Source organism: Megalobrama amblycephala, linkage group LG4 (genome assembly GCF_018812025.1).
Source record: "Megalobrama amblycephala isolate DHTTF-2021 linkage group LG4, ASM1881202v1, whole genome shotgun sequence".
Lineage (NCBI taxonomy): Eukaryota > Metazoa > Chordata > Actinopteri > Cypriniformes > Xenocyprididae > Megalobrama > Megalobrama amblycephala.
In genome coordinates, this window is record NC_063047.1 from 28465193 (window position 1) to 28479986 (window position 14794).

The 14794-nt window shown below is 35.8% G+C and overlaps 1 protein-coding gene across 1 annotated transcript in view; it reads right to left on the bottom strand.

Moving 5' to 3' along the window:
- The window catches only part of pdlim5a (PDZ and LIM domain 5a), a 61867-nt gene that overhangs the window by 19080 nt on the left and 27993 nt on the right, over positions 1-14794 (bottom strand). The window contains exons 4-8 of the mRNA XM_048188691.1: positions 14324-14360; positions 12758-13134; positions 4710-4727; positions 4413-4591; positions 3617-3653 (exon numbers count right to left, since the gene is read on the bottom strand). Of these exons, the coding sequence (XP_048044648.1) occupies positions 3617-3653; positions 4413-4591; positions 4710-4727; positions 12758-13134; positions 14324-14360 (648 nt within the window). The remainder of the gene's footprint in view (positions 1-3616; positions 3654-4412; positions 4592-4709; positions 4728-12757; positions 13135-14323; positions 14361-14794) is intronic.

Below are 14794 nucleotides of genomic sequence, written 5' to 3' on the forward strand. Positions count from 1 at the left end.
TTGGACATGATATCTTAATAGTGCCGTAGCTGAAGTAAGACCAAACAGAGGGACAAACAGAAAGAAATACTGACACAAAGGAGGAGAAAATACATTGCAGAAAATACAGGCCACTTTATTCTAATGTTACTGTATAAGGAAAACTCATTGAGGAAGGAATTAAATGACAAATGAAAATAAATTGTAAATTTTCAAGCATAAAATTAAATTCAGCATTTTTTAAAGGGGACCTATTATGCACCTTTTTACAATCTGTAATATAAGTCTCAGGTGTCCCCAGAATGTGTTTCTGAAGTTTCAGCTCAAAATACCCCACAGATCATATATTATACCATGTTGTAAATGCCCATTTTTCAGTGGAAGCAAAAACATGCTGTTTTCATGCATGTATCTTTAAATGCAAATGAGCTGCTGCTCCCTGCCCCCTTTCCAGAATAGAGTGCTGCAGGAATGACATCAGAACCTGGAAGACTAATTCGCCACTGGTTCCTTCCAGATTCTATTATGGGGTTTTATACAAAAACAAAATATCAAAGTATCGTTTACCACAGACCTTATTTCACTCATAAATTGAAAAATCCCATAAAACCCCATAGGAAAATCTCAAAGGAACCAGTGGCGAATTAGTCTTCCAGGTTCTGACGTCACACCTGCACAACTCAATAGCGCTGTGCCTTTACAGCTCGTGCCTCGGATACTTTGCCAAAAACTAACAAAACATCTGTTTGGTTTTGATTTTATTCTTACGCTCATTTGACATTGCAGTTTTTCGTCATCATGAAAGTTTATTATTTGCATGCGTTTTAAAGCCATGTCAATTTAAACTTCTGATATATAGTTTTTTGAGCACGTGAAAAAGTGTAATATACAGTACCTACTGCTGTATATGCTGTTAATATGTATCAAACAACAAAAGAAATACAGAAAATCACTCACTGCTCTTGACTGAATAACTTTAGTAGCTTTAATAAGAATACTTTTCTTACTTGAATGCTGCTGTTAAATTCTCTGGCAAAAAGATAAATGGCGGACTGTGTACAGCTCACTCAGGGCGGGGTCTATGCTAACAGGGCAGATTCCATCAACAGTCACGAGTTTCAGATTTATGGGGAAAATAACAAATGGGCTGTATGGATTTTTATCACAATAGGGTGGTTGTGTACACACTCTGCGGACACATAATTATGTTCAAAAACAATATAAAAGTGAACTTTGCATAATAGGTTAAAGAATGTTCTGGGTCTAACACTTAGCAAAAAGCATCTGTGACATGCTTAACAGAAAACTGTATTTTATTTTCTGAAAATAAATTATTTATACAGTAATGCACTTACAATAGAAGACAATAGGGCAGCAAATAAATATTAAAATAAACAAAATTTTGAAAATATAGCAATACTGTGTAAACATGCTAACAGGGTAGTAGTGCTATAAAACCTTGTGTCATGAGCATGCAATTAACTAGATACATTCTGTTAAGAAGAAGAATCATTTTAACCAAAATAATAAAGCAATAATAAAGAACTATTAAGCCTTTTCACAAAAAAAAAAAAAAAATGAGCTGCACATTTCGCCGTAGAACGTCCCCATAAGTGCATTCCTGTAAATGTTGAGTTTAACTGACAGATGAGGTGAAATTATTTTCAGTGATATAATCAACAGATGCTGAACTAGTTTGGAGCCCAGAACGTTCCTTCATATAGGAACCAAAAGCTGAAACATCACAGAAACTGATCCAAGCCACACGTGTAATACAACACTGTAGTGCAACTAATAAACTTCACTAATACAAATCGCTAAATCCACAAGATCAGAGTTGGAGATGCATGTTGAATCTTCACACGCTGCCTGTTTTAAAGTTTTTCTGATAAAACTTCAGTCACAGTCTCTATTCAGATTACAACACAGAAACATCCCACACAGACCCGCTCTCTCTCTCTCTCACACACACACGCACGCACACACACACTCTCACACGCTCACACACACAAACTCTCACACACACATCTACACCAGGCTGAGGACGTTAAGGGTTCGGGCAGACACTCCATGGTGCCAGTCTCTGAGCTTATGATATCTGGGTCCAATCTTAGGATTAATCTTCACAACCCTGTTCACAGGGAATGAACAAGAGAGAGAAAAAAAAGAAACAGGAAGACAGTATGAAAAGCTGTAGAAGAGGATGTCAACAGATCTGTCACACAGATAATCCATGCAGACAGAAAACGCCACTGCACACACATTAAACTCAACACTAAATCAAAATTGACAATTACTACTTTTTTATGGAATATTAAAGTATTTATTATCAATTATTTATCTGTGCTCATCATTTTTTATAACTCGTGTTCCCTTAATAATCTTGAATCAAGATTTTTTCCCTTTCCTCTTGCAGCGTCACCTCTTCTCTTCTCTGATGACGTGTTTACTGGCGTGAGGGCGGGGCAACCTGTCACTCACATGAGATCCACCAATAGCAAACCACAACCATCCAATCAATTCCCCACGGACAAAATAAAGCCCCGCCCTACATTTATTCTTGTTTGAGAAGGCATTTCACTCAGATATCCGTCACAATAGGGAAGAAAAGACTATCACAACTTTTACTTAAAATACTTATATATTATACTTAAAATAGCATTTTAAAGAAATAAATCAAATGTTGCATATAAAAAAATCTTACCCCGATCAGAGAAACAAAAGGTGCCGGTAAAAATAAAATAAAATTAAATTAAATTTTCTACTCTGACTGAGTTCAGATTCAATGCCAGTGATTTTAGCTGACATGAATGGGAATGCTAACCGATAGCTTTCTGTCCAGGTAATATTGATCACTAGGTTTTGGACAGTTTATCTGTCTCTTTGTCTATATTCCATCTAAATGGCACAATGATAAAGAAAAGACAGCCACATCAAAAATTCACCATGGTTTTCACCAAAGTATTACATTTTAGTGGCCACACTTTCTACAGTTATTGTTAATACATTTACACAAAATGCTATTTTTTTAGTGGTGTTTGTAAAGGGGGCTTCACTATTGCTCATATTTAGGGATAGTGATTTGAACAAATCCCTAGAACCACTTTTTTTCTTCAGAAAATGTAAAAAATCTTTGTGTCATTTTGCACTGGCAGCAACAGAAAACATGGTGTTTTGGTGGAAATTATGGTGACCGTGGTACATTTTCTAGAGGAAGCAAAGCCATGAAACCCCAAAAAACAAGACAAGTTATCACACGACAACTTCAACGGCAAACCAACCACAATATCACACACTCCCCAATCTGAACGCTGCATGACAGCATGAAAAGGACTGAAAGATTTATTTATTTACTGTAGGTAAGATGCAAAACAACTCTAAGTATCACTTACACATGGAAGAGCCAAAAATGCAATGCCAGTTTTTTCAATTTTTGTGTGATCTGCACATGCTGGTTAACTGGAGCCAGATCTTTAACACAAACACCAGAAAATAACAGACCACAGGATGCCAAAATCACTCCGGTTAATAACAGCACACAAATCAACATCACAATAATGAAAAAAACACACCGACAGCATAAAACACGAGCAAACATACACACACAGCAAAACCGCTGACAGGAAGAGGAACTTACTTTGTTGTCTTTGCTGATTCAGCCTCCTTTGACTGATCTGATACAGAAAAACATGACAGAAAACATTTATGACACTCTTTTATGTGATAGAGGTGTAATGAAAGTGAAGACACATTCACCTTCTCTTCCTCCTGTTTCTCTCACTCTGAACTTCAATTTAAAACATCAACGTTTCTATTTTATATTAATCTCAAAATCAGTATTGAAGGTTTTGCACACAATGAGTCTCATTCATGAAACATGAGCAGAACAAATGTCTGTGTAAATGTTTTGTAAAATCACTTTCACGCAAACTGTTGCCTTCAATTAAATGTGACATTTTATCTAAGAATGTTTTTATAATCACAGAAATACATTCTGCTTGTGTTTTATGAATAAGGCCCAAAATTTATATCAGTGCCAGAAAAAAATAGTTTTATTAATTTAAGTTTCCCCAGGAGTTGATTTTCAGATGTATTTAAACACTGAAGTATCATATTTTTTCTAACCATATAAAGCATAAAAGTGTGTTGCTCTTTTATATCGAACAATTGATTTCAATCAATACATTACCAAATTCTAAACATTCAGTATCTAAATAATTAAAATAAATAAGTGGACCTAGAATAGCATTTTTAAAGGAATAAATCAGATGTTGCATTAATTAGCTTCTTTCCCTGATCAACCAATATAAAACAAAGGGAACAATAAAATAAAATAAAAATAAAATAAAATAAAATAAAATAAAATAAAATAAAATAAAATAAAATAAAATAAAATAAAATAAAATAAAATAAAATAAAATAAAATCTCTCACCGAGTTCTGATTCAGTACCGGTGATTTGGGCTAGGATACGGAATGAACGGGACTGTGAAGTTCCTGTCCGCGGGCGCCAATCCTCTGTGTCCTGCATGATGCGTTTCCTGCTGGCATCACCGTGAGTTGGGACGTGGTAAAACTCAATGTCTGTCTCTGTGATAGGCTTACGAGGAAGTCTACACACACACAGAGAGAGTGATACTGTCAGTCTCGTTTACATGTAATCATGCTGCACATCAAATTCACAAATTAAGCATTTGAGAAAAAAGGACATTGCAGCTTTTCCCAGTTTACCTGTTAACTGGAGGTTTTCTGAAGGAGGAAGGAGGCATAAGAAAAGGAATGAGAAAGTTAAAACATTGTAATCATTCTCTATCAGAGGAGTTTTACACACATTACAGATGTACTCACTTAGACACAGCTGGAGGACCACTATGAAGAATAAAATCAAATATTGTCATTAAATAACGGAGAGCTTTTGAAGGCATTCACTTCAAATATTCAAAATTATACCATGATAACCATAGTTTCTGCCAAAATACTGCTAAAAAACAGTTGTTGTCACTAGGATTCTGTGAAATCTTAATTAGTGGTCTTAAAAAAGACGATTTTTCTGTAATTATTAATATCAAGTACATTTACACAGCTTTACTTTTGTGTAACTGAATAAAAAAAAAAAAAATGAAAGTTAGAAATGCACTAGACCAGCAGATGGCACTCGTGCAATAAAAATAAACACGTGCAATGGGCTCATAATTAATAAGAGTATTAAAATGAAATTTCTGCAATTGTCCTGTAATTTTTAATATCAAGTACAAGTCACTATTTTGGCCAACTGTGTGGTTATCATAGGTAATCTTTGTAATAAATCTTGAATTTAAACAGCACTCGTTTAGTTAAAAGCTTATTTTAAGTTTCTGAAATGCTAGGTCATTTTAAATGGAATGATGAGTTTTTTTAGTTTTAAAATCTTCCAAGAGAATGAAACAACTAAATGAAACTTAGAAATGCACTAGATCAGTAGATGGCGCTAATGCACATGGAATGAAACACATGCAACAGGATCATAATTAATAGTCTTAAAAAGAAATTTTTGCAATTTTCCAGTATTTTTTTTTTATATCAAGTACATTTCTACAGTTTTACTGTAGTGTAACTGTTGTAACTATGGTATTTGACCTGTGTGGTTGCCATAGTAAAACCTGTAAGGTAACTTGAATTAAAAAAGCAAGCACTAATTTAGTTAAAAGCTTCTGTTAAGCTTCTGAAAAACTGAATCAAGTGAATACATCATCTTAAACACAAACATGAGATTTTGAGGTCTAAAATCCTCAAAGAAAATGAAAACTTTGGCTGTGTGTCTGAAAACGCCCCCTATACACTACAGCCATTTGTAGTGGTGTCCAAAACCATAGTGGATGTTATCGAGTGCACTCATTCAATCCCACAATGCACTGCAATAACGAGTGTACAACCAACGCCATTCGAAGGCAAGCCTGCAAGGTTAGCAAAAAAAAAAAGAACCATAAAGCCTGCTAACACTGTGGTACGCAGGGAAGGAGACAAGAGGCCGTTTTTTGAATGGACGTCAATGGAGGAGAGGCTTTACTAGGCTGAATAAACTGCTGTTTTGGGAAAACGGCTTATCATTTAAAGAATCAACAGTAAAATGTTTGCTCTTAAACATTCATTTTGCTATGGTATCCACAAACAGTGATTGACTGTCGCACAACTCAATGGCGTCAAGGCTGTAATGTGATTGGTTATCATGGCACACGTTAAGCTTTCTGCAATGGTAGAGCCACAGACCCTTGTATCTCCCAATAATAAGACTGGTGCAACTGATGTATGCTAAACGGCTAGAGAATAACCATAATGCACTGTGAGAGTCGCACACCAAATGAATTCCTGTGTCCAAGTCTGAGGTTTTCCCGCAGAATTGGGCTACTTTAACAGCTTTAGGGTTGGTTTTCATGTCTGTGGGATGAAGCGACTCCAATAATGTGATATTTAGCCCCTGGAATGTGGGCTACTGTTTTAAGCAGCAATTGGGCGGGTTTTGTTGTGAAAAGCTGTTGTGTCTGACCAGAAGATGGCACCCACAGCTGAATCATCAATGCATCCATTTTTCAAACCGCTGGTCCAATGTGGCTACAGCGTAATATACAGGTATTAATTTCTTTTTTAATTGATTATTAAATTGTTTGATTATGTTTATATATAGTTTCCATGACAGAGTTCAAGATAAATCTTTTCATTACTACTGGAGCTGCTAGTTTGCAAAGTATCAAATGTTTATTTAAAAAAAAAAAAGCAGCTTTTCTGGCACACTCAGTGTTCAAATTCAATCACTCGTCTTCATTCACTCCTTCAAGTGGACTATATTAGTGGAGTAATGTGGGGAACATTGAATGAGGGTATGAGGGGCGATTTCAGACACAGCCTTTGTAGAAAATAAAAGTTTAAAATACATGAGACCAGAAGATGGCGCTGCTGCACATGGAATAAAAGACAGGCAACAGGTTTATGAAGCCTGAGCTCATCAGGACTCAGTGGGACATCAGAAATCTACAAGCTACATCAATCCAAAAAACATTTTTACATTCGGTATGTACGGATCGTGCCAAAGCCCGTCTGTACTCAGACGTACAACATTCATAAGCTGTCAATAAATCACCGCTGTCAGGCTGTGAGTGAACGGACCGTGTGTGTGAAGAAAGAGTGTTGGCAGGGCTCATTTGCTCACTCAGTGTGTTTGACAAACTGATATGTATGTGTGAATAAACCTGACGACCACCACTGCGATAAAACACGCCACAGTCGTAACATGACATGCATACAAGCTCATGCACTGCAAACAGAAGAACAATGAACCACAAACCCAGCTTTGCTTTGCTTGAGTGAGCACTGCTTTAAAAGTAATTGTTGCATAATCAGCAATACTACATTAATAATAAAAAAGTACTAATATTACCATGCGGTAATTCAAATTTTATTTTTTTATATATATATTTTTTATATATTTTTATTTATATATTATATATATATATATATATATATATATATATATATATATATATATATATTTTTTTTTTTTTTTTTTTTTTTTTTTTTTGGCTGGGCATTATGATACTGCAATGGTATTCTTTACCATGTAAATACCATGATTTAGTGCTACAAAACACATCAAAATACCATGGTATTACTATCTGATACATCACTTTGTCAAAATATGCCACATTAAGTTTTTGTAAGGGATTATGTAAAACTTGATGATTTGCTTAGTGACTTTGATTTATATTTTTGTTTAATCACCTGTCATGTGAAAATCATAAGACTAAGTGTTTCATTAATTTAAATAAAAGCAAAGTGCTGCCATTGTAAAAATTAGATTAAGGAATTACTCTGGTAAAACAAAAAGCAAAACAAAACTGTTAGGCACTACACACAAACACACACACACACACACACACACACACACACACACACACACACACACACACACACACACACACACACACACAATGAAAGGAGCATCCATATGGTACTGACTTTGTGGCTGGTATCACCTGCTGAAAAGCACATAGAGGAGAAAAAAACCGTTAAACACACAATCAACACTGACTCAATATATACAACACTGATTCCTAAACCCCTCTGAGACAGACCAACAGCTGAACACACACACAATATATCATTTAAAACAATAAAAGGTTAGAAACCTCACAACTATAGCTTTTTAATAAATCCAATCAAACTCACTAACGTCTCCTCCTCATTTGTGTAACACCGTGTGTGTCCTAACAAGATTTTATAGACAAACAGTTTGTCCGTCCACACTAGACACGACAATAAGGCGCGATAAAGTCAATCAAAAATCACAGCCAATCAGAAGAGAGTGTGGGCGGCCTCTCTTGGCAAGTCGCAAATACATAATCAAATTCATCAATATTACAACATTTAACATTATTGAAAATACATATTGAATTACTGAAAAAATCTTTGTCATAGCATAAAATTGTCTGTTCACAATAAGTCTACAGTTTGAACGTTCTTGTTTCCTTTTATTTATTTTTAAAATCCCCCTGAAATTAAAATAGTTTTTTAGCTTTTAGTATGAATATGTAAGCTGGTGTGTTTCAAAACAATGACAAAATTCGCATTTAGGAGATATAAGCATTCAAAACGTACAGTCTCTCATTTCCGCTAAACTGGATCAAAGATTTTCATTACATCACACCGCACTTCAGATTCTCATCAAATCTTCTGTCCAATCAAATGCTCTCTAGAATCTGAAGTCCCGCCTCCTCCTACACTCTTACAGACGCTGAAGCTGCGGCTGAAATTGGTCATTTGTTCACACAATTTACTAGTTTCTACATGGCGAATGGCACATAGTGCACTTTATAGAGAATAGGGAACGATTCAGACAGTGTAAATATGCTGTTCGATATATCTCCCTGTCTTCCTGTTTCAGTTGAAATTACGTTAACACACTGAATAATGCTGCGCGTTCCAAGACACTTCAGCGGGCCTTTAAGATCTGAGGAGAATTGTCCATTGTTGCTTTCAGTACGGCTATAAAAGACACACAAAATGATATTCAAAGTCACAGTACACTCTTTTAACATTAAATATAGCACATTAACATTACCTAAGATTACCATTGCCATACTTTGTGTTGTTGTTCCAGCCGCGACATCGCAGAAAAATAGAAACCGCTAACGTTACATAAGCTGCGTCTCATTTCAAAGGCTGCATCCTCCGGAGGTCACATTTGAAGCCTGCATAAGTTATCGAGGCAGTCTCATTTAAGAAAAGTAACCATTAGATTGCAAAGTAAGAAGGAAATTACAGTATTTTACACCTCACAAAAAATCAGTCAATTTTATTACTGTTACTTTTCTTAAATATGACATCTTTGATGGCGTATACAGCCTTCAAAATACGGCCTCCGAAATGAGACGCAGAGATAGAATCGTCGCGTTTCACCATCGCAGCTCGTTAGGACACGGTGTAAGATGTTGTCACATGATGAATCTGCATTCTGGCGGTTAACAGCCAAAAAAGATATCTGTTTTAAAGCAGAGAGTGAGTATTTTTACTCCTTTATTTGCTTAATAAAAGCCTACTTTAAAATATTGTGTTTACAGTGCATTTTTAACGTGGTTATTGCTAGGTTGTTGTGATTGAGGATCAAAATACAAATGATAAGATGTTGTCACGTGATGAATCTGCATTTTGGCGGATAACAGCCCAACAGATGTCTGTTTTAAAGCAGAGGGTGAGTAATTTGTACTCTTTTATTTGCTCAATAAAAGCCTATTTTAAAATATTGTGTTTATAGTGCATTTTCGATGTGTTTATTGCTAAGTTGCTATGTTTGAGGCACAAATACAAACGAAAACTCAGGAATTATTAAGCAACAGCTAATCTAACTGTGTATTTACATCTAATAATTTATATAGTGACCAGAAAGATCTCCAGAATACTGTAGAATATTTAGGTAAATATTAATATTTGCATAAAATAATATTGTTAAATTATGTGTTCAACTTTTTATATTTTTGTTGCAATTTGACTTTTTCAGTTGTTTTTCTATGACTTTTTTTAATAAAAATGTTTTGTAGACAAATATAAAAATGTGATATTGGCCAGACCAGTTCCCAAAATCTACAGCTTTGTCAATGTATTGTGCACATTTTTTGTTCTCAAATGTATTCTGTGAGTTAAACATTGTGTAAATAAAGCAACTCTAAATTATGTTATATATATATCCTCAATAAATATGCCACCTTAAGATACTGATATCAGCATCAGCCATTAAAAACACCACAATGGTTGACAAAGAGCAAGACAAACTCAATCCAGAAGAATTCTTTCCATTCAAACAAAGTACAGTATCCAGGACCAGGTACACACAGGGTTGCGTTAAGGAGGAATATGTTTTCTCAACAGTTGCCTATAAAAATCACAGACACAGGCTTGGCTCTGATTTAACTCTCTAATGTACAGCTGTATGAGGATAATGAGGAGGATTTATCAAAGTTTTACAAGAGAGGGAGGAGAAACCATTAGATGAGCGCACAGTGTGACGAGAAGCATTTGGTTTTCATCTGTTTTCTCTCCCACGTCTCTAATATTTTCCTCTTTCTCTCCTTTTTATCTAGAAAATACTATGCTCTCAAATGGTCAGAATGAAATACTAGCATACTGCACAGTATATACTGCATATTTTGGCACTTGTAGTAGGTCATCCCAGTGTCCCATGCATACTATGTACACACGCTGCATATTGCAAAAATAGTATGCCATTCGAAGCACTTAATGCAACACTTAACGAGAAGCAGAACGGGTTTATTGGGTGATTAAACTATAATCTGCCCTGGTATCAGGCTGATATTATACTATTAAAGTTATTAGCACACAAAAACTAACAAAATGCATCACAACAAACACACTGATCTGATGAGACGTGTGCATGTTCCAGAATATGTGTGTGCATCAGCACGTGTAATTAGACACGTAGTTCTTCTGCGTAATAATTTCAATCAGCACTTTAGAACCATCATTAAAATATGAAACCCAGAATGGGAGGTTTGCACACACACACACACACAAAGTACATCTGAGCTTCCACTGGGACAATATCCAAGGGAGAGCCCTGTTTCACACACACACCAAAACACATAACAGATACCATTACGCAGATCTAAATATACACATGAACATCAGAGCCACTGACACCCGCCCATCAACGAACAAAATCTCACATACGTCACTGCATGAAAAGAGATAGTCTTCAGACCATGAAACAACATTCTGGAATATTATTTAGTGATCCAAAGACCCTCCCCCCAAAAAATATATTAAAGGTGCAGTATGAGATTTCTGAGAAACGCTGTTGATATTTGACAGCTAACCAAAAGGATCACACCCCTATCTTGATAGCCCCGCCCCCAAATTCACATGGCACGAGTGGACACGCTCCTTACTGCTGATTGGCTACAAGTGAGTTTTGATGCTCAGTCAGATCCACTTTCAACAGCGTTTCTCAGAAATCGCTTACTGTACCTTTAAACAAAAAAGCAAAAATGAGGAAGCATGTAAATATGAAAGATGCACTTTGTACTTTGGTTGGGTTTAAATGTTGGCATGACTTCTGATAAATGAATATGATGTGGCATGTTGTTCTGCCAAGAATTCAAAACTCAGCTGTTGTGTTCTTATGGTCTAATCCGACCAGCTGAAGTGCATGTTTAGACTAAACCACATTATAAAAATGGTAGAGAGGTACATCATGGAAACCAACTAAATACACTTTCATATTCAAATGATTTTCTGGATATGATGCATATTTTTTTGGTGGCATTTAGACATCCAAAAACAGCAACCTGGAATTCAACAGGGGCGATAGAGCTCAAAAGTGAGTTATGAGTTATGGAAGTAGAAATGGCATTTGAAATCTCTGCAGTGAAACTGATTTTTAATGAAAATATATGAACCTTTCAGATTGACCAACCATGAGTTACAAGGTTGTTAAAAAATATGCATTGAAATTCATAAACTGTAAGTCAGATTATTTCAAACTTAACATTCAGAATACAAACATTCCATTTTAATGCTAGTTAATGTGTTAATATAGTTGCACCAACTTTGGTTTCCCAAAGACGTTTATGAAAAGCTAATAATTTAATTTAATGTATCAAAACAAATGGGGATGCACAATTAATCAAAATAAAACTTATCAAATAGAATAATAGTAATGTTGTAGAGCAGCTCGATTCATAATAAATGCTGCTTCACACAAACTCAACTTTAATGTGCATTTGGGAACGTAAATGCGTGCTAGGTTCACTTTATTTACATTAGCAACTTTTCCAACATTTTTGTGGACAGAAGTTTATGGCATTTCACTAATATTTAAACGTGGAGGATTTAAAATGTTAAAAGCGCAAGGGTTTGAACATTTGAATGTGAAGAATTTAAGATATAAATATTTGTATTGTAACTTTTAGTGTTAGTTATCTCATGTAATGTTATCTCACTAGGGTTAATAGTTTGAATTTCATTTAGGTTTTATTGGATGAGTATAGTTTATTAATTCCCTTATACACAGTCCTGTCCTTTTGTCTTTATATAACAATTTTCAAATATGTTTTTGCCTCAAATAAAATGCTGTAATGTTGTGATTCATCTCAGAGCTGGTAGGTTGGGTATTTTCTGAAACGTCTATGGAGAAATATACTTTCAGAACCCAGACCTCTAAAAAAGTTGGTGTCACTTTTGAGCTCTATGTTTATAGGGTGGGTGGGGCATCAGATTGTCAATCAAACTCTTACCCATTCAGCTGAGAGCTCTCACCCTGGCTTTCCAACAGGCCCCGCCGCTGGCCCATGGCAACTTCACAGGCATTCTCATTGGAGTAGAGATTGATGGGCGTGTTATACACTGAAGGGCGGGGCACCGCCGGTATATGATTTGGTGAGCCATCGGTAGGAGTAGGCGGAGCCAGTGGATTAGGGCTTTGAGCTGAGGAGGCGAGTGCAAAAGCAGATGTGGCAGAGGGAATGAAGGCTATGTGTGGTGACCCCGCCCCTCCAAATGGACGAGCGCCCCTATTGGAGGATGAAGTGATGTGGGTGGAGTTTGTGATGTCAGAGGAAGATGGAATGGAGGTTGCCATAGGAACGGGTTTGATAATTTCCACAGAATGACCCTAAACAGGGAAGCACATGCAGCACTCAAACAAAACGACAACAGTAACACAACAAATCAACAGGTAGCAGACAACAACGAATGGGTTATACAACAGATGTTACTACACTGCTGAAAACCTAAATAATGTGTGGCAATATGTTCAGAGTGGAATACTAGCTGACTACTTACTGAACACTGCACAGTATATACTATTTAAAAAATAACATGTATTATGTGATGATATTGTTGTCACATGACTTTCAGTGAAAAAGCACCAGAAATTCATTCATTTCCAGACATTTTTTGCTGACATGAAGCAACAGTGAGGATTACTGAGGTGATTTGGCCATTTTTAGTAACTAAAAATGCATATTTTAGCTTTTTTGTGTGATAATTTGCATACTGTGCATAATATACACACTTTATAATGCAGAAATAAAATAAGTAGCATGGTACCATAGCATGCCATTCTGAACTTAAGTATGTCTAGAATGGCATACTATATACTATTTCTTAAACAGTATGCAGTGTGCACTGTGTATTGAGAAAATGTATAAACATCATTAACCATTCAAATTTTGAACATCTCCATCTTGACTCATTATTTTGATGAGCCAATAGATAAGACATTTTAACATAAAACTGGATTAAAAAACATAAACAATGCATTCCTGTAGCTCAAACAGTAAAGCATTGTGCCTACAGCACCAATGATATGGGTTCGATTCCCAGGGAATGCATGAACTGATATAAATGTGCGGCTTAAATTAAATGCATGTCGTTTTAGATAAAGGCATCTAACAAATGCATACATATAAATGCAATGCATGAATGTAAATAACTATATCTATCAGAGATTTTTAATGGACAGCAACTTTCTAAATGAAACATGCAGCATAATGAGAAACATGCATCATGTGAGACCAGTGTAGCACACTGCAGTTACATACTGTTTCATATAATAATAAAAAAAAATAGGTAAATGTTCAGTATGCAGCGTTCTAGTATTCTATTCTGAACACAACGATACAAGACAGATAACTGAACACAGCAGATGCACTTTTGCTATAAACATGCAAAATTAAAACTCATGCATACATATAGAGCTGTGTGTCTGTCTTAGAGGGGTATAATAACATACACACAATCCATTCACAATACTCCAGTTGTGTACTCTCGCTGGCTGTATGTTTGTGTAAATCTCATACCTTTGGTGCCACAGCTGGTTTTGGAAGACTGGAAGCTCTGTTGGAACACAAACAACGGACAAAAACATTAATGACTCTGCCGTGACCACATCTAGTGCTGGCAGTGTCATTACATAAGGGAACGTCGAACTGTGGTTTGCAATAAAATCATAGGCCTGTATTCATAATGACACAGAACAACCGCATGGAAATTTGTTGAATGCTTCTGAAATTATTTTGCCTGCAGGGGAGAACAGAATTAGGTTTGCGTCAATTAAAAGAAACCAGGTCAGATTTGGTTCGAAACTTGCATGATGTGGTGTGTTAAAACTAAAACTATGGTTTGACAGCAAGCGATATTGCTGTGTGTGTGTGTGTCTGTGTGTGAGGCTGGAAGAGTGATTGAGTATCAGTTTACAGTCTCTGAGAATCTGAACTCAAGACCTTCTAGAACAATCTCACACATCTCTTAGGTTTTTTTAAATTTTATTT